This window comes from Eschscholzia californica, unplaced genomic scaffold (genome assembly GCF_041429995.1).
Source record: "Eschscholzia californica isolate CP2 unplaced genomic scaffold, dmEscCali1.0.p SCAF_5, whole genome shotgun sequence".
NCBI lineage: Eukaryota > Viridiplantae > Streptophyta > Magnoliopsida > Ranunculales > Papaveraceae > Eschscholzia > Eschscholzia californica.
The window spans coordinates 341123-368464 of NW_028238472.1; the positions used below are offsets into that span (position 1 = coordinate 341123).

At 34.5% G+C, this 27342-nt stretch overlaps 4 protein-coding genes and 2 non-coding genes across 6 annotated transcripts; all 6 read left to right on the plus strand.

Annotated features, from left to right (window-relative positions):
• Nucleotides 1–255: 255 nt before the first annotated feature.
• Nucleotides 256–2712, plus strand: LOC147535888 (small COPII coat GTPase SAR1A-like). The gene is made up of 3 exons (XM_086643925.1): nt 256–654; nt 748–879; nt 2104–2712. The coding sequence occupies exons 1-3, from the start codon at nt 526–528 to the stop codon at nt 2422–2424; spliced, it is 582 nt and encodes a 193-aa protein (XP_086500051.1). The 5' UTR covers nt 256–525; the 3' UTR covers nt 2425–2712.
• Nucleotides 2713–5338: 2626 nt separating this feature from the next.
• LOC147535889 (uncharacterized) lies at nt 5339–8151 on the plus strand. Its single transcript, XM_086643923.1, has 3 exons — nt 5339–5717; nt 5951–6372; nt 6842–8151. The coding sequence occupies exons 1-3, from the start codon at nt 5634–5636 to the stop codon at nt 8064–8066; spliced, it is 1731 nt and encodes a 576-aa protein (XP_086500049.1). The 5' UTR covers nt 5339–5633; the 3' UTR covers nt 8067–8151.
• An 8169-nt stretch (nt 8152–16320) lies between these two features.
• On the plus strand, nt 16321–16393 carry TRNAA-AGC (transfer RNA alanine (anticodon AGC)). Its single transcript has one exon. It is a non-coding gene; the product is annotated as a tRNA-Ala (tRNA).
• A 598-nt stretch (nt 16394–16991) lies between these two features.
• On the plus strand, nt 16992–20176 carry LOC147535891 (transcription initiation factor TFIID subunit 13-like). The gene is made up of 5 exons (XM_086643408.1): nt 16992–17256; nt 17366–17403; nt 18230–18289; nt 18394–18468; nt 19884–20176. The coding sequence occupies exons 1-5, from the start codon at nt 17142–17144 to the stop codon at nt 19992–19994; spliced, it is 399 nt and encodes a 132-aa protein (XP_086499534.1). The 5' UTR covers nt 16992–17141; the 3' UTR covers nt 19995–20176.
• A 473-nt stretch (nt 20177–20649) lies between these two features.
• On the plus strand, nt 20650–20721 carry TRNAP-CGG (transfer RNA proline (anticodon CGG)). Its single transcript has one exon. It is a non-coding gene; the product is annotated as a tRNA-Pro (tRNA).
• A 1578-nt stretch (nt 20722–22299) lies between these two features.
• Nucleotides 22300–24551, plus strand: LOC147535893 (transcription factor MYB11-like). Its single transcript, XM_086641648.1, has 3 exons — nt 22300–22570; nt 22836–22965; nt 23597–24551. The coding sequence occupies exons 1-3, from the start codon at nt 22438–22440 to the stop codon at nt 24435–24437; spliced, it is 1104 nt and encodes a 367-aa protein (XP_086497774.1). The 5' UTR covers nt 22300–22437; the 3' UTR covers nt 24438–24551.
• The last annotated feature ends 2791 nt before the right edge of the window (nt 24552–27342 follow it).

The following is a 27342-nucleotide window of genomic DNA, read 5'->3' on the forward strand; positions in this document are numbered from 1 at the left end:
TATGTGGGCCTCGGATTGCTTAGTCCGTGGCCCATGAAAAGTGCCAAAATTGAAGGTGGGTTTGAGTAAAATATGGGGGCGCCATTGGAGACACCCTTAACCCAACTGACAACTTGGATGTGATGACGAATTCTGTATGACTTGGCAACTTTCTATTGGCTGAATCCCTTTCATTACCGGAAATCACCGGTTGCTTAACTCCCTTAACGTTCAATTTTCATGATTAAAAACTAACTTTAGACTTGTTAAACCGGTAAACAGTAGAGAGTTCATACATATAAATCCTCTGTTTCCATATTTTCCATTTTTTCTCTTATTCTTTCTCTCTCTAAAAATCTTTCACGCCAAGATCGATCTCTGTTTCTATTTGGCCTCTCTCTCTAAATATCTTTAAATTTAACTAGTTTCTGAATTTGGGTTTTGGCCGATCTACTTGTATTCTTCTTGAATCTGCATTACTGTGAAGAATTTTCAGTCGAAATCTAAGGTCGGGGGAGTTTGATAATCGTTTGAGATCAATCAAGAATGTTTCTTGTTGATTGGTTTTATGGGGTTCTTGCTTCTCTTGGGTTATGGCAGAAAGAAGCTAAGATCTTGTTTTTAGGGCTTGATAATGCTGGGAAAACAACTTTGCTTCATATGTTGAAAGATGAGGTACTATTTAATCTTTTTAAAGTTTTGATCTTTGTTGATTTTCAAGTTTGGGTTTTTATTTATTGATGTTTTTGTGAATTGATTGATTATCAGAGATTAGTTCAACATCAACCAACACAGTATCCAACATCAGAGGAATTGAGTATTGGAAAGATCAGGTTCAAAGCTTTTGATTTGGGTGGTCATCAGATTGCTAGAAGAGTATGGAAAGATTATTATGCCAAGGTAAGAATATTATGATTTTCAATTCTGTTTAGTATGCAAGATTTCATCTTGATTCTTTGTTACTTTCATCTGATTTCGAATTCCCATAGTTGATCCGATTTTGAATTCCCATAGTTGATCTGATTTTGAATTTCCATAGTTGATAGTTATGTTTTCATGTTAAATGTATTTCTTAGATAGAATTCATAGTTGATCTGATTTCAAATTCGATAGTCCACAGTAGCTCGGAAAGCGTCTGGAGCTTAGGCTCTAGGTATGTGCTCGAGCTTAGTAAGTTTCAAAGGCTTTTAGGTAGGCTTGTGGAGCCTTCGCCAAGAACAAAATTATGTACTAGTTCTGCTTGGGTTTGGGTGATAAAAGCGTGGACAATATTGATAACTGCGAATGCTTGGGGCGTTACTGAATCGTACATTCTATTTTTTCCCTTTTTAAAGTTCAATGAAGTTGGATAGCGTATTCGTAATGACGATTCTATTGTCTGTGAAAACAAAGTCCTTTTAACTTGGATAACGTGTTCGTAGGGACGATTCTATTAAGTGTGATTTCCTCCTGTGTTTAGCCCTATGAGAGTTCACGAAGTTGCAAAGTAAAATGTTTTCAGAGTCGATTTGTTGATACATTTAGAATTGCCGCATTTATACCTCCTCAGTCCTCACAAAGTCATGAAATTGTTGATACATACTAGACCTTCGTAGAAGTCCTAGATTGAATTAAAAACACAGAACTGCGTGAAGAAATGTGGTTGGTTGAAGCATCTCGGAAAACTTTGCCGGAGTTAGCTAGTGCTGTTCAAATTGGCAAACGGAAGTATGAAGCGATTTGAAATTTGCCCTTTATGTAGACTAGTTGGGTTGCTATCAAGAAAGCGGAATGATTTACATTTCTTTTTGCCATTCTTGTACTATACTTGGTTAAATTTGGTACTGCCTTCTAACACCTTGGTATCTTGATTACGTTCTTTATTGTAATTCAACTGAATACTGTTTCGTTCTTTAGGACCCTTTGATCAATTTGTTTGTGCTTCAATGAGTCGCTTTTGTTTCAAGTGCTATCATGATTTCGCTCTCTTACTTCCAACATCTAAATAATCCGATGGGTCGACAAGTACTTTTTTTTCCAGCTGATATGATCCACTTATCAAGTTTCATCCTGAATGTGATTTCTCTCGAATCAATCTATTATACTTGTTAATTAACGGAACCTCTATGGTGCTACATGGTGCAGGTTGATGCTGTTGTATATCTGGTCGATGCATATGACAAGGAGAGATTTGCAGAGTCAAAGAAGGAGCTGGATGCCCTACTTTCAGATGAATCACTGGCCACCGTCCCATTCCTTGTGCTAGGGAACAAAATTGACTTACCATTTGCAGCTTCAGAAGACGAGCTTCGCCTTTATTTGGGCCTGACCAATTTCACCACTGGCAAGGGCAAGGTTAATCTTGCCGAGTCAAATGTTCGACCCTTGGAGGTCTTCATGTGTAGTATCGTCCGCAAGATGGGGTATGGTGACGGGTTCAAATGGGTTTCTCAGTACATCAAATAGACGTGTAAGCTGGTACCTAAAACGGGTAACTTTCTGATTGCCGTTTTCCAAATCTCACTGGACTTGATACGGAAATTCAATTGTACGTACTCAATCGTGATGTAAAATACTACTAGTCTGGTTATCTAGGATCGTTTTCAGATACCTTTTTATTCATCTCTTTTCTTCTCTTATTAGTAAGGGTAGGAGGAAACTAGCAGCTTGAATTTGTTCTTCATCTCTTTTTAGATTAATGTATTGAGAAATCAGGATTTTTCAACAAATAATAATGGGATTTTAATTTAGTTACTATTTAGTTGATAATTACTTGAGTATGGGGGTTTGGCAGAATGAGCAGTCCATGATGGAACAGATATTATAGTTCATGATTAACTGTAAATTTCAGGCAGGCATGGATGGATGGATCATTTTGTCATTCAACTTTTTACTGAATGAAACAAAGTTTATGCTTTAAAAAAAAAAAACAAAGTTTATGACATTTGAGCTTTTACCATCTTTTTCTTTCTTCATCAATGGGTTGTGTGAAAATGATGGATGATGAATATGACATGTTTGTCTTCTACTTCCTTAGATCTCATATTACCACAGTATGAATTCACTAATTCTTTTTTCTTTTTGTGATCAAATTGAAAAATTATATGCCGCATCGGAAGTTCAACAAAAAAAAAAAAAAAAAGGATACGGCAGACAACATACATTTCATTATTTTCATCTCAATCTTTGTGTGTATTGGTCAAAAACACTTATTTATTTTTAGTTTTCGACTAGTTCACAAAACATATGATATTTTCTACACACAAATAAACTTTTCTTGTATTTACTACAAACAAATAAAAATGAAAGTTCCAATTACTACTAAAGATTCATTTTATTTCTAATCCACTAAACCTAAAGCTGAGCTGTAAATATCTCATAGCCTCTGAATTGGGCTAACAATTTTTTTTTTTTTTTTTTTTGTTGAGAGGGGCTAACAATTAGGGGTGTGCAAAAATAGACCAAACCAATCAAACCAAACCGATCCAAACCGGTCCAGTCGGTTTTCTAACCAAACCAAACAACAAGTGGTTTGGTATGGTTGTAGATTTTCAAAAACCAACTGGTTTGGTTCGGTAAATGGATGTAATCTTTAGAAACCATTAAAACCAAACCGAACCAGTTAAGTTCAATTAATATTTATAATTGTATATTTACATATTTTTTTTCTAAAATATATCTATCATATCTCCATAATTTCATACAAATCCAACAACACCACTACAATATAATGTTACTAGCTAGTATTATATTAAAACAATTCATGTATCGATGATATTACTAGGTACTACATAATGTTTCGGTCGGTGGCCTGCACATGTCTTTAATGTTTCAAATGGTTTTCGACGTATTGTGTTAGTTTGATTGTTTCTCCAGATTTTTAAGGAGTGTTTTCTTGATTTTATACGTCAGTGTATGAAGAAAGTAACTCGATTCGCCAATTTTCATGGAGAACAAATTGTTTTTTATAGATGGTTTGGTATCCAGTAGTATCCAAACCGCTTATGATGGTTTGGTTAGTAACCGAACCAAACCATGAGCGGTTTGGTAATGGTTTGAAAAATCACTAACCAAACCATGAGCGGTTTGGTAACGGATGATACCAAATTACTGGATACCGAACCAACGAACACCCCTACTAACAATCTTAGGGGGTAGTGGAGTAAGACTTTCGCGGACTCTTGAGAGTCCGCGAAAGTCTGAGACATTCAAATCCAGACATTTGAGAGTCCACGAAAGTCTGAGGCATTCAAATCCAGACATTTGAGAGTCCACAAAAGTCTGAGGCATTCAAATCCAGACATTTGAGAGTCTATGAAAGTCCGAGGCATTCGATTGTAGACAAAATATGTCTCAGACTTTGGTGGACTTCATAGTTTGATGAATTTGTGAAGGATTTGGGACAAATATGGAAGCCAAAATGTCTTTCAAAAAACAAGAGACATTTGAAGTCCATCATGTGATCAAACAACAATAATAATATTAAAATTATAAATGTCTACCAAATGTCCATCAATGTCCACAAATATTCACAGATGTTTACAAAAGTCGAAAAATATATTTTTAAAATGTTAGTATAAATATATTATTTCATGTGATTAAACAATAATAATAATATTAAAATAATAAATGTCTACCAAATGTCCATCAATGTCCACAAATATTCACAGATGTCTACGAAAGTCGAAAAATATATTTTTGAAATGTTAGTATAAACATATTATTTCATGTGATTAAACAATAATAATAATATTAAAATAGTAAATGTCTACCAAATGTCCATCAATGTCCACAATATTTACAGATGTCTACGAAAGTCGAAAAATATATTTTTGAAATGTTAGTATAAATATATTATTTCATGTAATTAAAAAATAATAATAATATTAAAATAATAAATATCTACCAAATGTCCATCAATGTCCACAAATATTCACAGATGTTTACGAAAGTCGAAAAATATATTTTTGAAATGTTAGTATTAATATATTATTTCATGTGATTAAATAATAATAATAATATTAAAATAATAAATGTCTACCAAATGTCCATCAATGTCCACAAATATTCACAGATGTCTACAAAAGTCGAAAAATATATTTTTGATTAGCACAAATATAATATGCATTACACATTTTGTCAATGGACTCAAGATCTTAAAATGTCCCCAGGACATTTTGTCTATGGATCAAATGTCTTGAAATGTCTATAAAGACATTTTGTCTACAAACTCTCAATGTCTTGAAAATGTCTATGAACACATGTTGTTTATAATAACTCATCCGAAATGTTTGAAATGTCTACGGGACATTTTGTCTATGAAATTCTGTGAAAGTCCCGCTCCACTACCTCCCTTATTGAATGTTATTGATGCCTTGATGGTTCAATCTTTACTTATGTGAAATGCATAGGTGTGTTGTTCTCTTGATATTTTAGAGAGAGAGAAAGAAGGATAGGTGTGTATAAAAAGCTTTGCCAGTGAAGAATTTGAAGGATATCATCTGATTCTGATCTGACCTCTCTCTCTCTCTCTCTCTCTCAACAGTCAAAGCTGCCATTCTCTCTCCTTTTAAATTATAGTAAAATAATGTGTGTTTTCAGTTTCTCTCTCTCTTTCTCTATAACTCCAATGGTATAAATAAAAGAGACCCACTCTTTGCTTCTCAAACCATTGTATGTTATTGTTGGAAGAAGCCATGGCTACTTCTCCATCTTTAGCTTGTGGGGAAAAGAGACATTGGTGGCTTACCAACACAAAGGTATTTCTTCTAATTTCTCTGTTTTCACCTTCTCCATTACACTCAAAATGGGTTTTCATCCTTTAATTTCTGTTCAATCAAAATGGGTATTTCTTCATTTTTGATTTAACCCTAAAAGGAAAAAATGGGTATTCTCTATTTTTCATTTTTGACATCTTTTTGGGGATCAAATGGGTAGGTTATTATTCTCTGTTTCTAAACTTTCTCTCTCTCTATACTTGTACTTTGAACAGGTAGTTGAAAAATATGTGAAAGAAGCTAGAGTTCTAATATCAACTCAAGAATCAACAGAGATAGCTTCAGCTTTAAATCTCCTTGATTCAGCACTAGCTTTATCTCCTAGATTTGAAATAGCTCTTGAATTAAAAGCTCGATCTCTTCTTTATCTTAGAAGATTCAAACAAGTAGCTGATATGCTTCAAGAATACATACCTAGTTATAAGTTAGTCTTATCAGAAGAACAATCTTCTCTCTCTTCTGAAAACTCACAACATTGTAGAGAGAGAGTCAAGCTTCTCTCTGGTCGTAAGTCATCTTCATATGGTGGTGAATCAGATGAAGATGACCCTTCTTTCAAATGCTTCTCTGTTTCAGATCTGAAGAAGAAATTCATGGCTACCCTCTACAAAAACTCCCCAAAAGAAGGCCATTGGAGGTATAAAAATTTCATCTTTTTCCCATTCTTTTTCCCAAAATAAGAGCACAATGTTTAGGGTATTTTGATATCTAGGCTATAGCCTTGACTTTAAGATACAATTAGATGGAAATTTAACTAGAACTAGAAATGGGTACTTGAAAATGTGTCTATATCCAACTCGAATAGATAGTCGGAATCCGTTTCCCGGAAATTTGTTCGAGTCGTGGATGCGGAGTGTTAGGATTTCAGTGAGCTACAAATACCGAAAGCTCTTGTGTTTTGTGTGATTGTTTACTTTCGTTATTACTTTTCTGGTTTCTTTATATCTTCGTCATTTCGTATTATGGTAAAAGAGCGGGGTTACTCCTGTCTAAAGTAGCAACATGGAATTAGATCATTGATATATAGTGGAAAAATTTATATGAAAGGTATTGTTATGATCTTTTTTTAAATTGGTTACTCATGTTCTTCTCTGTAAAAATTGCAGGTATCTAGTTTTAGGTCAAGCTTGTTGTCATCTAGGTCTAATGGAAGATGCTATGGTTCTACTTCAAACCGGAAAACGTCTCGCTTTAGCCGCATTTCGAAAAGAAAGTGTTTGTTGGTCTGAGGATAACTTTCCCTTCACTAATGTCCCTATCTGCATTGACATGAACAACAACAACAACACTCACCTTTCTAATCCACCATTATCAGAATTAGAAAGTATTTCTCAACTTCTAAGCCATATTAAGCTTCTTCTTCGTCGAAAAACTTCAGCACACGCGGCTCTTGATGCTGGTATCTACTCCGAGTCCATTCGTCATTTCTCTAAAATCCTTGAGAATCGTCGAGGAATCCCACAAGGGTTTCTCTCAGACTGTTATCTTCATAGAGCTTTAGCATATAAATCTTCCGGTCGAATTGCAGAATCCATTGCTGATTGTAACAGAACTTTAGCTCTTGATCCAACTAATATTCAAGCTTTAACTACAAGATCTTCCCTTCTTGAAACAATTTGCTGTCTACCCGATTGTCTTCGTGATCTTGAACACTTAAAACTCCTATATGATACCATTGTACGTGATCGAAAACTCCCTGGTCCTAATTGGAAACAACGAAGTATTAGCTATCGAGAAGTTCCCGAAAAACTCAAGGCATTAACATCAAAGATGCAAGAACTGAGAGAGAGAATTGGATTAGGAGAAATGGGTAATGTTAATTATTATAGATTGATTGGATTAAGAAGAGGTTGTTCAAGATCAGAACTTGAAAGAGCTCACTTATTACTTGCATTGAAACATAGACCAGATAAATCTACGAACTTCGTTGATAGATGTGAGTTTGTCGATAATCGAGATCTTGATTTAGTTAAAGATCAAGCAAGAATGTCAGCATTATTGCTTTATAGATTGTTACAGAAAGGGTATTCAAGTATAATGTGTAACATTATCGACGAAGAAGTAGCTGCGAAACGCAGAAAAAAGACAACTTCATCTTCTTTGTCTTCGTCTTGTGAATCAAAATCAGATGGGGAATTTCGAAAACAAGTTAATTCAACAAAGTTTAATTTGGGTGGAATTGAGTTGAAGCAAGATCAGAGATCAGCAGCAGCTGCTGCAGCTGTGTTCCAAGGTGTATTTTGTAGGGATATTGGTGTTGTTGGGAATTTGTTGTCTCATGTCAATTTTAGCAGACCAATTCCAGTCAAGTATGAAGCTTTAAGCTGTTGAGTTATTGACAACCATCATGTACATAATTAAACCACCTCCTTCAATTTTGTCAACCTCTCTCTATCAATATACGTAAGGTTATTTCTTGATTGGCCTCCCGCATTATGACCAGTTTCTCATGTCGCCTCCTAAGTGTGCATAAATGCGGAGATGATTCCTTTTTTCAATTTTTCATGCCGCGTGACCCTTGAGATGTAATAAGGCAGTTCTACCGTTTTTATGCAAATTTAGAGGGCCACGTGGGAAACCGATCATCCATTAGGCGGCCAATCGGGAAATATATATATATATATATATATATATATATAGTACATATATTGTCTTGTACCATTAGACCACAACCACCATGGTAGTTGGTTTCTTGGTTAGTTAATGGTTCCATTTTTACCATCTTTTTCTATGGGTTTAACTTTTTAAATGTAGTTGTTTGTACTTCTATCTATCTACTAAAATTGTTTTTTTTTTGTTGAATACCTACTAAACTTGATAGTTTAAAAATAGTGTGTGAGGTATAGTTAAGTATGTCGCCGATATCAGAATCACGAAAAATTTAGATCATTAATGTAAACCAACTTTCCCTTGAAAATCTATGGCCTTGCCATGGACTTTTTTTTTCACTTTTTAGGTCAATTTTGTGTTTAGACCTTTGAAACGGATTGTCTTCTTTTTGCTTAAGTCGAGGCCAAGGATTCACGTAAAGCATAAATTGTTTGCATTCGTTTGAGCTTAGTCGAAAAATTGTTAATTTCATAGGAAATTTATGTGCTATAAACCTTTGAAATTTGAAGAAAATTTGGTTGATCTTAAAATAGCATAAAATTCAAACCCTTACTGAAATCAACTTTCCAATCAAGATCATTGCTTCCTTGTAAACAATTTCTACTTTTTTAAGTCCAATTCAATTGTTTACAGTCTCAATGACATATCAATTTTTCAAATTTAAACTTATGTCATGGATTCAAATAAAACATCGAATGTTTTGTTTGTCTGACTTGTCTGAATGACTGATTTAGAAATTTCTCGTCATACACCATGTACATCCGTTTTAATTTTGATGAAAAAAATGGAAATTGAACATATAGAGAATATGTTACGTATAGAAATGTGATATCAATATAAATGAACAATCCACCTAACATTTTGTGAATTAAAGATTCCACCAACATATTTTTTTTTGTTACAACTCATATTTTGGTTACTTTCTAAATAAATTCCAACAACTTCCACAAATCTCATGTGTTCATGTTTTTATTTTGAGTTAGAGATTCCTCTTTTAGGTCTTTTTAAGTGTTCATCTTCAAAGGCCAAGTTGAGTCACATGTAACTGTCCATCGAAAAGGTTTCACCCCTTATGTTTTGGTACACTTTTGATTAAATATGAAGTCTTAGATATTTGAATTAGCTTGAGTCAGGAGGGTAGTTCATATTTCTATGATTTTTCCTATTTCCTTAATATTAACCCAAACAAATTTTGTTGTTAGTCCCACATTGGTTGTGAGAAGGGTGGTAGATCCTTTATAAAATTGAGATTAGCAATTGAGACAATAAATTCACTCACAAATGGTTCCGGAAGCAATTCCAACGTGCCATACGACCACGGAAGACACAACATCAAAATGTAGACACAACATGTTTCGTGTCTGTTCTGTTCCTAAGCCACTACACTGGACTACTAGAGACATAGTACAAAACACTTGTTGTAGTCGTGGCTTTGTAGTGTTGGCACACCAAGCGTCCCGTCTTACCTGAATGAGAAATCTCTACGACCTACCACTGAGAAATTCATATGGCAAGATTGTCATAAGGTGTGAAAACGTGAATGTGTATCGTCAAGTTGACGAGTTTCTTTCGACAAAAAAAGAAAGAAAGAAAAGCAAGTTGGTGAGTCCAAACAAGTCAGTGGTCATGACAGTAATGTACTTATTGTCAACTAACTCTATTTATTTTAATTACCACCCGAAAGTCAAAAGTATTATTGAAACCATTTGGAGACAATGAAGCCTGAAACCCTCACAAAATGTCACATGAATCATGGGCTCCTCTTTGCCCTTTTCCCCAAAGAAAGTCTTCTTCCCCAAGATTTTATCATCTACTTGAAATTCTCAAACTCTAAACCCTAGATGAAACCATGGGTAAGTACTTGGTCGGGTCTAAACAAATATTTGATCGGATTCCCATGTACATTTAGGTCATTGGGTGTGTACAAATATCCTCTTCATTCCCACACATGTGAATGTACATGATTACGATTTTTTTCGAAAAAACTTCGCCTTTTATTTATCAAAGTACTTGTAAAATGATATAAACTCAAAATTTTGGCAACTGCTAAATTTTAATAAAAATTGAATGAAAGCGAAATTTTAGAGACTAGGGAAGGCCTCAAACATGACCATCAGACCATATAGTTATATATGGTTAAAGCTAAATTGACAAGTAATTGAACCACCAAAAGTGATAATTTGTCTGTTGTTTCGGTTGAATTCCAAATGTTATATGTTGTCAGATAGGATTTAGAAAGAAAAACTATTCTACTTTCTCTCTATGAAATTTGTCCGATCAAATACTCTGCCTGAGAGTCTGAAATTCAGCCGAGGTACTAGCTGGAAGTCCCTTTGTGCTTGTACCATAAGGAAGAAAGAATTGAAAAAGAATGAGAAAAGGTAAGAGAAGGCATGTGATGTTTTTGAATGTTGTTGGGGAAAATACTCAAATAACAAAAGATGGGAGGATCGTGGCCAGAGATGATGATGATAATGGCAGAAATTGGCATGTGATGGTATCATCTCTTTTTATTTATCTTTTAGAGAGAGAGAAAGAAAAGGATAAGTTGATTTTTTTTTTGATGAAAGTAGGCATATGCCTAGAATTTATTTATTAAATCAAAATATTGGCTTTATCCGTCGCCAATGGACTAACAATACAATTAGGGGTATTAGGAACCTCCCAAATTTGAGTTACATTCTCATTAAGAGCGAACTTAGCTAATAAGTGAGCAACTTCATTAATCTTGCGCGGACAATATTGAAATTGAATGTTTTCAAAAATTGCAATTTCGGATTGTATTTCCGATACTACATTCCTGATCCTCCACGGAGGATAAGTTGATTAACACTCTAAAATATCCTTCAACAAAAAAAAAAATCATTTTTGAGTCTATAGACCAAAAATAGGGTCCTAATAGGAGATTTAATCCTCTATAATCCTAAAAAGGATTTAAAAACCAAATTAATCATCATAAAAGAGATCTAGTCCATTTGTATTCATCTCGAGAGAAATATCAAATCTCTATAATATTTAATCCTTATTAATACCTATTATAACCTTTCCATATATTTTGTAACCGTTTTTGCCAAAATAATCAAGTATATATCATTTCCTTAATTGTCTCCATCTTTCTCTCTCCAATCAGAATTATAATGAAAGAAATATTAACAAATCTAATATGTAACCGTAATATAGTATATCTCATTTTCAAGAACATTAACCTAGTTGTTTAACCACTATTAACATCAGAACTCTACATTCATCTCCATTAAACTTATCGAAGATCAATTCTTGAAGGTAATTATTTTTGCTAAAATCATAATGAGAACATTCATTTGTAAGATTTCGTTTTTGTTTTCATGTATTTGATATTACTGTTTTGTATTTAGATTCATTTTTAAGATCTAATAATTAATTTTTTAAACTGTATCAAATTGTTATGTATTATTTCTGAAAAAACGATTCAATTGTAGATCTTTCTCATAATATATATTTCCATCTTTGATAGATCTGAAATGGAAGTCTAAACTTCTCTCTCTCTCTCTAAAATTTTAATATCAATAATGAAATCTTTGATCTTTATATCATATTTAATGTTTTATTGAATCTAGGTATGTTCTATATCTTTCAATTTTCGTGGTATGTATCTTAAGATTTTCGTTTAATCATTACTGAAGTTTTTTTTCAGATCAGATTCATCTTCACTGACGGACTCAGATTTGCGGTATATTCAGATTCATTGTTTTCTCTGGATATAAAGTACATGTACTTTACGCGTACTTTTTTCACAAAACAGTTGCCGTTTATAGTACAATAACTGTTCTAAAAATTATATGTAATTTATTGCACATTATACATATTTTTTCACATAACAGTGACCTTGTGATTCGAACTAACGTTATGTTTGTCTTCTAACACATTATGAAGTTTAACAAACAGTATGCATAATTTATTCCATTATACATGTCGTTTCTAGTAAATTGTTTGTTTTGTTAACAAATGTATATGTTTTCTTTTTGCAGTTTTGTTGTTACTTATGGAATTTGCTACTGAAGTTGGTCATTTGTTTCCTGGTGGTGCAAAATCATTTGGATATGCTCTTCGACAATATAGTGTAAATGTTGTTTGTCCTGCTCAAGACTACATATGCTCTTCGACAATATAGTGTAAACGATTTTTTGGTAACAGAATGTAAACGATGTGTAATGTAAAAGAAATTATGTGTTATGTAATAGAAAGTATGTGTAATTTACTGAACAAGACCGAAATACATTTGATAAATTACGTTGTATACTTGACTAATGATGGTTTATTCGTCATAAATAATACATAATTTACGTATTTGTTTCATAATTTGTATTCGATTTGTATTTATGTATGAGTAAAAACGAAAACAAATGCTGCTTTAATGTTCCCAGAAAAATATACTATTTCCAAAACTGAAAGTTAAGTGAGAGAAAGTGATATATATGTTTTGTATATTAACCCCCAAATCACGCTAAATTGATCCTAGATTGATTCAGATAATAGGAAAGAGAAAATTTGATTTCCAAATCTGTTTAGAGGAGAGAGAAATTATGATTTGTTTCTATCTTTTTTTTTCTAATAAATCTCCATATTTTTGGCTAATAAATCTCCATATTAAATCTGTAAAGAAGAGAGAGAAAATTGATTTGGGAAAGTTTAAATTTTGTTTCTAAACAGATTATAGAAGAGAGAGAAATTTTCGTGAGAATCTAACCGTTTTTTCCTAAATTTATCCTAAAATCAAGGTACATTAAACCGATTGAAATCCCAAATGAAGTAGGTTTAGAGAGAGAAAGTGTCTTTATGAAGATTAGTATCCAATCTGTTTCGGCTGAATAAAGATCCCCCACAAATCACGCCCACGGGTTTTGGGAAAGTTTCCTAAAACCCTCGTAAATTCAAAAAACCCGGGATTTTTTGATTTGGGATACATTTGGTATTACCCAATAAATTAGCCATACTTTATACCCTTCTTGTAAAAGGACCAAAAATCCATAATCTAAGCAGAATGGTCTATAGACCTATTATCAAATTAATTTTGGTCTATATACCCATGGACTCAAAAAAAAAACACTCTAAAATATCAGTGGGAAATTTTATAGGCAATGCCCTTTATTGTTAAAGGCAATGTATTTTGCAAAATTGATTTAGTCAATTCATAATGACTAATTTTGGTTAAAGACAATGCTATTTTTAGGGCTGCTTTTTTTTTTCTCTCTCTTCTTCCTTCTTCATCTTCCATCTTTTTCGTTCCCCCTTCATCTTCTTCTACTTATCTTCCTTCTTCTTGTTCCCTCTCATCTCTATCTATTAGAAAACTAAACTCCAAAGAAGGAACAACATGGAGAGAGAAAGTGTATTTGAGGTACACACCATATTCGTATTTGCTGTAAATACAAACTAGATTAAATGAAAGAAAAATTTAACAAAAACATATTAAAAAACTAATAAGGACAACAAAGCATATTTAGATATGGAAAGTGAACTTTCTGAACTTTTAGTTGTTGAACTTTTTATTAGCTTATCAACGTGAACAACAATATCATCGATATGTGGGTGAAGTGTGGCTTGAGGTTGGAGTATCCAATTTAACAATACCTTGTCGTCAGGCGATTAGAGAAAGATGTAAACAAAAAAAAAAAGACGAAGAAAGAATAAATAAACAGTCAAGATCGGTGGTCGGACGATGAGGTTGTTAGGTCAAACATTTGTTGAGGCATTGCCTTTTAAACACGCATTGTCTTTAACCAAACTCGATATTGCCTTTAGCGAGATTGCCTTTAACGAGATTGCCTTTAACAGCTTTGGGCATTGCCTATAAAATCTCCCACGATCATTTATTTGTTTAGAGATATATATAGAGAGAGAAAAGAAAGAGAGAGATAGTGATTGGGTTTTATTTATACTAATTAGTTACTCCATTAAAGACTCGACTACTAGAGAATGAGATACTTTAGTAGTAGAAGATAAGGTGAGGAGAAATGTAGTTAGGGTTGTACAGTCGTTCAGTATCCGATTTTTGGGTCCTAACCACAAACCAATCCGAAGTGTTTGATTTTTGGAAATTTCTACATATCTGAGTAACCTCCACCATCCATCATGTTCATCATATATTTTCCATCATGTTTATATATATATATATATATATATATATATATATTATATATTATATATAAAACACATCAATACATGATTTGATTCGGTTTATTCGATTATCCATCAAACTAATCCATCACCGAACCAAACCCCTCAGTTATGGATTTTTAGTATCCGAACAATCCTGATAACCCTTGGTTTAGTCCACAGACCTCCCAAATCTGCTCAAATCGGATTAGTTTGGTTTTTTTTTGGATTTTGGTATAGGAAGAGCATTTTTTAGCAAAGGCAGTGCATTAGATAGGGAGAGCACTCTTTTTAGAATAGGGAGGGCTAAAATTTTCTTAAAAAATATCTCAAATTTATACTTTGGTCCCTCCCATCAAACTATTTTGGATCAAAAGAGAGACAAGAGAGTATCCTCCTGTTCGACCAAAAACTTTCGAGAGAGAAAGAGTATCCTCCTATTCGACCAAAACCTTCGAGAGAAAAGAGAGAATCTTGTTCAACCTAAAAACTTTGATCAAAATAAAGAGAGATAAACATCCTGAAAAGGAGAAAAGCCCTAAATCTGTTTGATTCTATAAAAAAGAGAGATATAGAGATAGAAACCTAAATCCTAGATGACTAACACAACACTTATCTCCATAGAGAGTTTGTAATTTTTGTTATTGATTGATTTCTCCATAGATTTTTAGAGTTTTAACACTAATTAAATTAACTTTTAAAGATTTCAAGTATCAATATTGCAATGAAGAACACAAACAAGGATGTAACTCGAAAAATATACAAGCGACATTTACATAAAAGAAATTTCGCTTAACATAAATACAAATTTATGAATACCAACTGAAAAGTTTAAAAGAATTTGGCCAGAGCGGTTGAAACAACAGAATAATTTCAGCCATCTCAGCCGAAATTTATTACTATTTTCAGCGGGACTGACCGAAATTTGTTATCTTTTTCAATCGACCCAACCGAAATTTGTCATCTTTTTCAGCCATTACAACCAAAATTTGTTGTCTTTTCCGACCGACCCTACTGAAATTTGTTGTCTTTTTCAGTCGATCCAACCGAAAATACTTTACGAAAAAAAACGACCTAAAACCCTAAAACGTTTGTTTAACCATAGAGGAAGACAAGAAAACAATATTTCTTTACCTGAGACATATTATCTTCATTATAAATGTCTTTGTTTAAGTTGATATCTTCGTTTAAGTTGATATCTTCGTTTAAGTCGATGTCTTCGTTTAAGTCGATGGTTAGTCAAAGGAATCTTCTTTCTTGATGTAGGTTGCCTCCTTCTTCATTGACGGTGGTTCCTCATTCATGAGATCTTGAGGCATCATTAAAAGCTCGAAACTAAGACTATAGTGATGGTAAACTTTGCAAGTTTCTTAATACTAACGGTGATGTTGATAGTAGTGATGATATTAGGGTTTTGGTTGTTTATGTGAGAAAAACTACAAGTGAATAAAATATTAGATTTATTATTAATTTTTATCTAAGTCCTTCTGTTTTAACACTATTTATTAAATGACCCTTATAACGCCCTCCTTAAACTAATTTGGTAAAGGAAGAGCAAATACATAAATTGACCTGTCTAACGCACTGCCTTTACTAAATAGTGCTCTTCCTATACCAAAAACCTTTTTTTTTGGTTGAAAGCTAAATCGGATTAGTTTGGTTAGTTTAGATACTTAACGTACATCCTTAAATGTAGTACTTAATAAATAAAGAGAATGATGGATGTGCCTTTAAACTATATCTACTACAAAGATCTTAGGTTGTTTGGGCAGTTAATTGTTTTCACATTTGAGTGGCCGGTTACTGTTATAGATAAATAAATTTGGCTACAATCTCATTAGGGGATGTAGCTCAGATGGTAGAGCGCTCGCTTAGCATGCGAGAGGTACGGGGATCGATACCCCGCATCTCCATTTTTTTCTTCTTAATTATTTTTCCAATGAGCAAATTTAATGATAAATCTTAAGAAAAATGTATTAGGTGAAATGTTATATGAAATACTCGTCTTTTCTTTTTTAGAAATAAAATAAAACTTGCACCACACTTTCACCGGTGCAATATCAAGTGGAAATCTATTTCACTACACCCTAAACGTAGCAAGTGAGAGAGCCATGACATCCATTGCATGTCATTGATGCCCTAAGCACCACCGCGGTCAAGAGAGACGAAGAGAGAAACAAACAACTGAGAGAAATACGAACAATTAGAGAGACAGAGACGAACCTAGGTGTCGGAATAAGACATGTGTGCAATTGGTAAAAGGGTGCCTCTCAAGGCGCCCTTCTTATTAAGGCCTGTGTTTACTTTTCGCACTTCTCGTGGGTCTCAGACTGATCCCAGTCCATGCGGGTCAACCCCAGCACGGATTCGGTCGAGTCCGAGTGTCCTCGGACTGGCCTAGTCCTTGGGATGCTAAGACAGATACCGGATCCAAGTAAAAAAAAAAAAAAGTAGGGGCGCCTATAGACACTCTACCCGGTTAAAAATGAGTTTGAGTGGTGTGTAGGTAGTAAAAACGGTGTGTCCAATTAAAATATCCCTTTTTCTAGATAAATCGCGGGAAAGTTGGTGGAATCCCGCGCACTCGCAATTCGAGGACTTATCTTTCGATTTGGGGGGAAATTTGAAACCCTAATTGAGTGAAGATAATCAAAAGAAAAGATGAACAATTCCTCTCTTGGAACCACCTCCAAGACAAAAGTTGGATCATCATCATCATCATCACAACCTTCTGATACTTCTTTCAAGCGCAAACGAGGAATGTTTCAGAAAGACTGTAAAATCATCAAACTTAGGGTTTTTTCTTGTTTGATTTTGAATTTCTTTATCAGTGGGATTTCATTCTCAAATTTGGGTTCTTGATTGATTTCCTCTTTTTCTTGCAGTGCAACATATGATGTATGGATTTGGAGACGACGCTAATGTAAGCAATTTTTTAGGGTTTATAATCGAGAATTGAATAGGTTTCTAATCAGTTTAAGATTATAATTAGATTACTAATCAGTTTCCATGATGTTAATGGCATTGAATGAAATGAACTCATGAAGTAGATTTTAGGGTTTCTTTAGGTTTTACTTTTTAATGGGTTATCAAGGCAAACTAGTAACCAAATATTTTATGATCAGTGGGCCCTTTAGTTGTCGATACTCGACCGTTTGGATTCTTGTATGAAAAATGCTAGGAAGCTAAAAAACCAGGCAGACCTCTAGGCAGAAATCCGATGTGGATTGTCATGATTCGAGTTTTCAATGATTCTGATCCACTAAATAGCGAATCACGACAAACCACATAGGATTTCTGTTCAGAGTTTGCCTAGTTTTTCTTGTTCTCTAGCATTACTCTGCTTGTTATAGTTCTTAGCTTTGTGATATCGAACACCATTATGTGATAGTTGCATTTTTGAATATGCTCTAATTGGTATGTAAGAGAGACATGAGCCTAGAAAAACTTGTAGTTCCTCGTATTCGTTTTCTTTGTACTATGCTTGTATTTGATATAGGTACTTCTAAATGGTAAAATCTATTGTTATCGGTTTATACCTTGTGAAACGTTAAAAAATGTTAAAGTTGGGTTAGGAGGTTATAAGAGATTTTCAAACTCGACAGTAAGATTATGGAAGTTACTCTTTAGAATTCGATAATTTATTATGTTTCTTTCCATCATCTCAATCGATAAAAAGAATGGCACCCTCGGTGTGATCTTGATGTCGTACTTACTACATTTCTTCATTCCTTGTGTTGCTTTGACAGCCACTTCCAGAAACCGTTGCACTTTTGGAGGACATTGCTGTTGAGTATGTCACAGATTTGGTAATTGTTCAAATTTTGTCTCGTAATTCCTGAATGTAGTTTGAACAGCTAAAACTTATCCCATTCTAATTTGTAACCTTTATCGGGCTTTTGACTTTCTGTAGGTGCATAAAGCCCAAGATATCGCGACTAAGAGGGGAAAGCTTTTGACTGAGGACTTCCTTTATCTGATTCGCAAGGTACCCTCCAGCTTCCTCCTTGGTTGTGCTCGAATAGATTCTGTTGACATAATCGTTCTTTGTTATATAGATCATATCATCATATCTCCTGATCATACAATGTGCACATGATGTGTTTACTACACTGTTGTCGTCATTTATATCTGTTGCTTCGGCCATCGCCAATTCTGAGTGGTAGACTATAGCCATAATGTTGATTAGAGTCCTTTTCCTCTCTCACTGCAAAAGCTAGCTCAAGGGGGGTGAAATTTTTCGTCACATCTTACGAATTAACCACCTACAGTCGGAAATCGATGTGGGATTATCCTAATATTAACCCCCTCCCAAGACATCACTTATAAAGTTCAATTAAATATTGGGCCGAGACCTGTCTTATCCTGGGTTCTGATACAAGTGCTAGCAGGTCTTTGGCCTCTCTCACCTTCCATAACTAGCTAAAGCGGTCAGGCGGTCCATAGACATCTTATGAAATGAGCACATGTCCTTTCCACAAGCAATGCGGGACTGTCCTGCCAACAACCCTTGGTTGGAGTGGTAAGAGGTATAATCTTCCACCTTAGAGGTCAAGGGTTGGAGGCACACGCTGAACAATTCAAAAAAATAAAATGCGGGACTGTCCTCCCACACAACTTATAACAATCATATCATCACAATTCCTGATCATAGAATGTGCTCATGACGTGTCCTGCCAACAACCCTTGGTTGGAGTGGTAAGAGGTATAATCTTCCACCTTAGAGGTCAAGGGTTGGAGGCACACGCTGAACAATTCAAAAAAAAAATGCGGGACTGTCCTCCCACACAACTTATAACAATCATATCATCACAATTCCTGATCATAGAATGTGCTCATGACGTGTCCACTGTGTTGTTGTCGTCATTCGTCTTTGTGCTTCCGTCGACGCCATTTTTGAGTTGTAGACTAAGACCGTAAAGTTGGATAGTCATTTTCCTCTCTCGCCACAAAAGTTAGCTCAAGGTAAAAGTTCTCGTCACACCTTACGAACTAACCACCTACACCGTCGGAAATCGATGTGGGATTATCCTAATAATATCCCCTCCGAGACGTCAGTTATAAACTTGGATGAACTATTGGGCTGATACTTGTCTTATCCTGGGTTCTGATACTAGTGCTAGCTGGTCTTTGGCCTCACCTCCCAGAACTAGCTAAAGCGATGAGGCTGTCCGTACACATCTTATGAAATGAGCACGTGTCCCTTTCACAAGCAATGTGGGACTATCCTCCCACACAACTTATAACATTTCTTCATCAGTGAATATACCATAATGCAATAATATCATCTAGTCAATTAGCGTGCTTACTGACTAGATGATATTAATGTGAACGATTTTCAATGTTTTGAGATCATCTGGTTTCTGCTGATTCTGTATTATAACAAGTGAAATGATCCAACAGGATATGCCTAAACTTCATCGATGTACAGAATTGTTGTCTATGAATGAAGAACTGAAACAAGCAAGGAAAGCTTTTGAAGTTGATGAAGAAAAGCTCGCAACAACCGATTAGTGTGTGGAAGAAAGCTACCCACCGTTTCTTGACATGATCGTTTTTCTTTTAGTCGTCGGGGATCTGTGTTTGATCGAATTAAAGGTTCCGACTCTGGAGATTTTTTTTTTTTTTTTTTTTTATTCTGAACAATTGCCCATGTAAAATCAAATTCAATCAATCAATATGGTGCTTATCAGGAAGTGTTTTTAGTCTAATTTAGCTTGTTCTAGTCGTAAAAAGTAAAAACAATCTTAATCTACCGATTAAACAAATTTATATGTACATTTTCATGGTGACGATTGCTCCAAAGCCTCTTCCTGGTTGAATTTTTGTTGAAAAGTGCAGCCTAGATTATCAAGCAAGAGCTTGATATTAAGCTCAACTATGATCACTAGTTAAAAATGAAATAATATGTAACTGGAAAAGGTTCATGTAAGCTTACAAGAAGGTTCCGATAAACCTATAAAAAGATCCGGAAAGAAGAAGATCTAAAAATGAAATAATACTGTTTCACGAAGCGGATCATAGCTTGCTTCCTTCAAATCATGACAGCGGAGTGCCTGATGCGAGTCTCAACAAAAAGAAAACCTAGTACCCGTTTCGCTAGAACTGTTCTAAGTAAAAAAGGTTAAACAAATATAATATACTACTAATCATACAAATTAGCACCTCTGGGTGTTTGGTCTAGTGGTATGATTCTCGCTTCGGGTGCGAGAGGTCCCGAGTTCGATTCCCGGAACACCCCTAAACACATTTTTTTCTCATCTTTTTTTTTCTTTTTTGTTTTAAGTGTGATTTTGATCCGAATTTGTATGAACTTTTTTGTTTTAACTAAATATCTTGAAAACTTGACCTCTCTTTTTTTGCCTGCCTCTAAATGTATAGAGAACAAACAAAGAGATGATTGGGAGAGAGAGTATCAACTATGGAGGCAATAAGCATATTTTTGTATACCAAGTTAACTCACTAGGGTAAAGGGGTTGGTTACCCATGCTCATACGTATAAGTTATGTATTTGACCAAACCACAATATATACTTTTGACACTAGATGAGATGAAATCCCAAATCATCTTGTTCCATACTTAATTAACCACTAATGAAAACTTACCAAGTTAATTAAACTACAAATTCTAACACTAATAGCAAACTAATAGCTACATTTTGACTAATTGGATTACGTTATCAAGATTATGTAACATAATTACCATAAAGCTACACAATTTTGATCACATATAAGTATAAGCATTTTGTGCATTAGTTTAACTCTTAACAATTTTAGGATCTTAATTAAGAGGTACTCAAAATTAACTTACATTAACTAAAGTTTAAATTATTGATGTAGAATGTGTGTTTTTCCTACCATGCCAGTATATTAGGTTTACATGTAGTGATGGCCAATGGACCGTATTGATTGAGAAACTGACCGACACGATCCGTTTACGAGGTTAATTACACGACAAGGGACGACTCGTGTTGTGCCGTGCCGACGTGTCACAAATCAAATAGGTTGTGGCGGGTCTGAGATTTTAATCTCTCAAACCAATCAACCACGTCACGTTAGGAATGACAACATAGCAGGCAACAACCCCTTCTTAACCTGCCACAGGTTTGGGTAAGGGCAAGAGTTATTTAGGTGTCCCCTCTCTTTCATCTAAAGACAAGTCCCAGGCCGTGGCTTACCAAGCACGCCACCACCCCAGACACGAGAGTGTGCTCTCTAATGTGTTGTGTCGTCCTCCAAAATATGGAACATTGACACGCACGCTCTAATATTGTGTATGGAGTGGTCGTGCCATGATTGTTCGCCTCGTCTTACTAACTTATTGTTCCGCCACAAAATGACATGTTAGCCACCACTATTTATAAGTAGGTAATTTAGGGTTTGTGGGTCGAACATATTGGTATACAGTCGTACCCCATCCGAGTACAACCGTTTGGAAAGGTAATGGACACAAGAGGTAGATACACATAATAAAGGATATGATGGAGTGAGAAATAAATGAGAGTTCGTATGTCAGCACATCAACGTGGGAGATTTAAACTCGTCACCAAATATACGACCGTTGATCCTCCACGTAATCAATTTCTGTACGTACTTACGTGGCATACTCTTCAACCGTGTAAATTATTGCCACGTCAACTCTGGGTCCCACAAAATTTCTTTACTTTTGTCCTGATTCAGTATTTCGCCCAAACTACAACCAACTCGGCACCTCCTTTGGCTGATTGACACGTGTATGATTAACAAGTGTTGAAATTTGATTGGTTAAGAGATCATTCTTTAGTTTGTGTTATCATTTGGTACTTTTTAGCTATTTATTTGCATAGTCCAATGGAAGTGTAGAACTCTCTCTCTCTCTCTCTCTCTCTTTGTTTGTACATGTAAGTTTGAATTGAGGAGCAAAGTTTCTCTCACTTTATTTTGGTTGGGTTTTCTCTCTTTCTCTCTATTCTAGAGAGATGGTGAGAGCTCCATGTTGTGAGAAGGTAGGATTGAAGAAAGGAAGATGGACTGCAGAAGAAGATGAGAGATTGTTGAAGTACATTCAACATAATGGAGAAGGATCATGGAGGTCCTTACCCAAAAATGCAGGTAAATTTATTGTTAATCTACGAGATACAAGTACAAAAAAACACGTCCACCACCTTCTGGTGTAGTGGTTGGGCACCGACTCTACAACACGGAGGTCATAGTTTTGATGCCATTAAGGACAAATATATTTAGAACTTATATCAAACAGTTATAATGCTCGTACTTTTTGTTATTGACCGATTTCACTTATTTCTTAGAATTAAGTAGGTAATTTGTTTTTAAAGTTTTTAGTTCTTTTATTGATTATAGTCTTTTATATCTGTAGGGTTGTTAAGATGCGGAAAGAGTTGCAGATTAAGATGGCTTAATTACTTAAGAACGGATGTTAAGAGAGGAAATATTTCACAAGAGGAGGAGAATTTAATCATTAATCTGCATAATTCATTGGGTAACAGGTAATTTATAAAGTGATTAATCAATGAATATTCTACTTATGTAGCATTTTTCATGAGGTCTTTTTATTTTGAAAAGAAAAATTGTCGGTGCAACTTTTAGACCACGCACCATGATTGCATGTCAAATATACAACATGACAGTCTAGTGTACCATTTCTTTTGTCTCATTTTTCTTTTGGGTTTTTTAGTTTTACAAGGCTAAATTGTTCCAAAAAATAAGAACAAAAAATAAGAATAAAAATGTAAATGAGTAGTAAAGTGAAAATCAATCTTAAATTGTCAATTTTTTCTTTTGTCCCCCCCATATATATATACCAAGACACTTTAAAAAGTCAGCGTTATATTTCTAACTTGTTTTCCTGTTTATCTTTTCCTTTATATGACTCACTAAATAGTAGATGTTTTCGAGTTTCATGAATAAGTGTTCTTGACTTGATTACCTCCAACATTTAGTTGTGGTTTTACATATTTTTTTTTCTTTCTAATAGATGTATAGTATTATAATAGAAATGAGTATATGCCTTCTTGAAATAAAAATAATGTTTTAAAAACTTATTTTTGTTTGAAACTTTTTATTTACTTTGTATCTTGGCTTAATTAAACGAGTAATAACTTATAAATTGTTGTTCAGATGGTCTCTAATTGCTACGCAGTTACCTGGAAGAACAGATAACGAGATAAAAAACTATTGGAATTCTCATTTGAGCAGAAGAATCGACAGATTCATGAGGCCTAAGGACGAAACATTGCCAATCCTCATGGACCTGGCCCAAATGAATGGTGGATGTAAGAAAAAAAGTGGCAAAACAAGTAAATCCCCCATGAAAAAAAATAACAACCACCATTTAAATGCAATAAAGATGATGACCAATGAAAAAGGTACTATTCAAGATGCTTCCATTCTAACCAATCAAGAGATGGATAGTGAAACCCTAATGAGCTCACTTATAGTACAAGATGGTGACATACAGAGCATGAGTGAATACCCATTTCTAGAGAGAAAAAGTAATATGGTTTTCTCCTCTTCTAGTGAAGATAGAGAAGGAGGTCCCATGAGTGCAGGACTTTCTAGTATGTCTAGTAGTAATGAGGAGAAAGAAAGTTGTACACTAGGACCATATGAAGGGCTAGAGACAGAGATAATGTGTCCTAATGACATAATGGGTAGTGAAGTGATTGATCCAAATGAGTTTTTAATGTTTACAGAGGATGCAGAAAGTGGGTTCATAGGGATTAATGAAGAGAGAGAAAGTGATAAAGTTTATTATTCAAAGATCACAAGTGGAGAAGATCAAGGAGGAGGAAGAGGAAATGGTTGGTATTCTTCATCAATTTCTAATTCAATAAGTTCATGTTTTCATAAAGACCATGAATTGGTTGATTGGGATTGGCTGGGTGATGTTGAAGTAGGTCAAACCTTGTGGCAAGATGGTAAAGAAATGTTTCCTTGGTTTGAGGAGTATGGTAATTAGGGTTTTGATATTGTTATAGATTGGGGTTGCTCTTAAGTTGATATGTCATGTAAAAACAATAAAACACTAAGAAGTTTGGCAATAAATTTTATGACCCATTAATAGTTAATGGAACCCAAATATCTTTTCTCGAACTTATTAACCGATCACTTATGTACTTCCATAACCTCGCACGCTAGATATCCTATCGAAAAACACTTCTATCAGTTCAAATGTGTTCCAAAACAACATATAAAAAAGTGTACAATTGGCTAGTACAATTCTAAGCGATTCAAATAACTGTAGTTAAAAATTACTTCCAGTTAAAAGTACACCATTTTTACGATTAGGAAAAAACACATGAGATAATGTAAATATAAACAAAAGAAAAGAAAACAACTTTTATTCTCATGATGTTCTATAATTTAAACACCGATATGAAGAATATTTTTAATTGAAAATTTCATTGTGTAACACTTATAAATAGAAAATCGATTTGCATAATGTAAATTATAATCCGAGATGCAGACAGAAAAAAAATAATAAAGAGTTGTTTCCCAAATAGCCCCTAACTGGTGACCAGCTTCCTGCCTAGCTCCTAGATTTATCAAAAATGCCCAGATGATTCATTTTTTCAGTTACCGTTAGAACACCGTTAACCAGTCATCAAATCTCTCTCCTACATCTCATCACCTCTCTCTGCCACTTCATCGTCTTCTCCGGCAAGGGTCGCCGACCGACCAATTTTCCGGACGGCGACTTTCAAACATAAAAAAAAAAAAATTCTCTCTCTTTCTACCTTTATTTTTATTTTATTTTAAATTTGACTCTCTCCTCTCTAAATACTCCGGCGAAGGGTTTCCCTTTGTCGGAGTATTTAGAGAGAGAGAGAGAGAGGAGAGAGCCAAATAAAAAAATTTAGAGGGAGACTGAGAGAGGAGAGAGGTTTTTTTTTCAATGTTTGAAGGTCGCCGACCGGAAAATTGGTCGGCCGACGACCTTCGTCGGAGAAGACGATGAGTTGGTTAGAAGATGAGGTGGCAGAGAAAGGTGATGAGATATAGGAGAGAGAATTGATGACTGGTTAACGGTGTTCTAGCGGTAACTGAAAAAAGGAAGTTGGTCACAAAGCTAGGGGCTATTCGAGAAATAACCCAATAATAAAAGACAGTGAAAAATTAATATATTATATCATTATGTATGCTCTCTAGCTTTTTCATCATCAACCTCAAATGGTGCAAAATTTTGATTCAAATGAGAATGAAAAAATAGGAGTAAAAGTTAATATATTACTCCCTCCGTCCCAAATTAAGAGTCCCATTTAGTAATTTTTTTCACAATTTTTACTTTTCCATTTTTACCCATATTAGTTGTTAACATGTTCTTTGGAATTCAAAAGGATTAGCACTATATATAAGATTAATTTTCATAAACATAAATTATTCTTATCTCTCTTCAAAAGATTACCAAAATACGAATTGTTTTAATTAGTAATACATACATTATATATTGTCAACACGGGTATAATTGGAAAAACTAGAGATTTTATAAGATAAAAAAAGAATGAGAATCTTAATTTGAGACAGACGAAAAATGAATACAAGACTCTTAAATTGGGACAGAGGGAGTATATTATTATAGTACATATATGCCCCGATATTGTTAGAGGGCCTCCCCATGAACCTATTGACTTAGTCAATTTTTGTTGACCATGTTTGATTAAAGGGGTCCATATAATGGGTTAAACAAATATCCACTTGTAGGGTGTGTATAACCGACATTGGGAATCTTCTTTGTCTCAGCCCTAAATCTCCACAACTCGAATAAACATCCCTAAACTCACTTTTTGGGAAAAGCAAATGACTTAAAAAATAAATATTTAGACAAGATTCAGTCTCTAAAGAGATATATGAACATTCTCCAATACATATTTTATGATCTATTTGTTAGTTATGCAGAAAAAAATATTGTAGAACACGAAGATCCATTCGGTTTGGTACAACCGAGTTTTAAATAGCGCAATCGGTACTCGTACAGATGATGATTCAAAAATATTGGTATAGAACCGAATCAAAGATTTTCAGATTTCATATGTTACTGGAGCAAAATTTGCTTAGCAAACACCGATTTCGTATACGAAATTTCGAGCATCTCTTGTTGTTCTATTAAGACATGTAACAGTACAGGTCCACCAATTTTGGAGCAGTATTCAACACTAGTAGCTTTTGGACTTCAATTCGGTGACCTCGAACCAAAATATGAAACAATTTCAGCTCGAACCCACTATAACTCCAGTTAGATGTTCGGTCTGGTCCGACCGAATGCATGCTTGCAAAAACCAAATTCCTAAATCTAATGCGATTTCAAATAAGGTTTGAAAATGCACTTTAAATAAGGTTTAAAAATCGTCTTCCTAGTGTTGTTAATCAGTCGATTTAAGTATTCATACAATTTTGTTTAAATAAATCAAAAAAAAAATATAAACTTAGGGCTTTTTGGTTTGAATCACAAAGAGACATAGATAGAGCGAGCGAAAGAGATAGAACGAGAGGGTGAGATAGAGAGGGAGATGCACACGCATGTGGTGATAGGGGTGATAGAGAGAGAAGATGAAATGAAAAAGAAGATGAAAGGGAATGGGAAGGAAAAGGAAATCAGTCAAATGGTCTGGGATTAACTTTTGATCTAACCGTGATGAAGAAGATGATGAATGAGAAGGAAGAAGATGGCGACTTAACGACGTTAACTTTACCGTTAGGTCAAAGTTCTTGTGGAGAATGTTTCTTAAATGAGGGGGTCCTGTAACCAAAACCTCAAAGATAGGAGGTGCTTTCAAAGGATGATCCCTTCTAACAATAATGGGGTGACCCAATAAAACTTTCCATTGGAAAACTGACCAAGGCAATTTTGGTGGAGCTTGTATCGG

What these genes read in the sequence shown, in the direction of transcription:
- LOC147535888 (XM_086643925.1), top strand. Translation starts at nt 526, where the DNA reads ATGTTTCTTGTTGATTGGTTTTATGGGGTTCTTGCTTCTCTTGGGTTA. An exon ending in TTCATATGTTGAAAGATGAG is followed by an intron (nt 655 to 747) that starts GTACTATTTAAT and finishes ATTGATTATCAG; the next exon opens with AGATTAGTTCAACATCAACC. An exon ending in GGAAAGATTATTATGCCAAG is followed by an intron (nt 880 to 2,103) that starts GTAAGAATATTA and finishes TACATGGTGCAG; the next exon opens with GTTGATGCTGTTGTATATCT.
- LOC147535889 (XM_086643923.1), top strand. Translation starts at nt 5,634, where the DNA reads ATGTTATTGTTGGAAGAAGCCATGGCTACTTCTCCATCTTTAGCTTGT. An exon ending in GGTGGCTTACCAACACAAAG is followed by an intron (nt 5,718 to 5,950) that starts GTATTTCTTCTA and finishes TACTTTGAACAG; the next exon opens with GTAGTTGAAAAATATGTGAA. An exon ending in CCAAAAGAAGGCCATTGGAG is followed by an intron (nt 6,373 to 6,841) that starts GTATAAAAATTT and finishes TAAAAATTGCAG; the next exon opens with GTATCTAGTTTTAGGTCAAG.
- LOC147535891 (XM_086643408.1), top strand. Translation starts at nt 17,142, where the DNA reads ATGAACAATTCCTCTCTTGGAACCACCTCCAAGACAAAAGTTGGATCA. An exon ending in AGGAATGTTTCAGAAAGACT is followed by an intron (nt 17,257 to 17,365) that starts GTAAAATCATCA and finishes TTTTTCTTGCAG; the next exon opens with TGCAACATATGATGTATGGA. An exon ending in GATTTGGAGACGACGCTAAT is followed by an intron (nt 17,404 to 18,229) that starts GTAAGCAATTTT and finishes TTGCTTTGACAG; the next exon opens with CCACTTCCAGAAACCGTTGC.
- LOC147535893 (XM_086641648.1), top strand. Translation starts at nt 22,438, where the DNA reads ATGGTGAGAGCTCCATGTTGTGAGAAGGTAGGATTGAAGAAAGGAAGA. An exon ending in GTCCTTACCCAAAAATGCAG is followed by an intron (nt 22,571 to 22,835) that starts GTAAATTTATTG and finishes TTATATCTGTAG; the next exon opens with GGTTGTTAAGATGCGGAAAG. An exon ending in CATAATTCATTGGGTAACAG is followed by an intron (nt 22,966 to 23,596) that starts GTAATTTATAAA and finishes ATTGTTGTTCAG; the next exon opens with ATGGTCTCTAATTGCTACGC.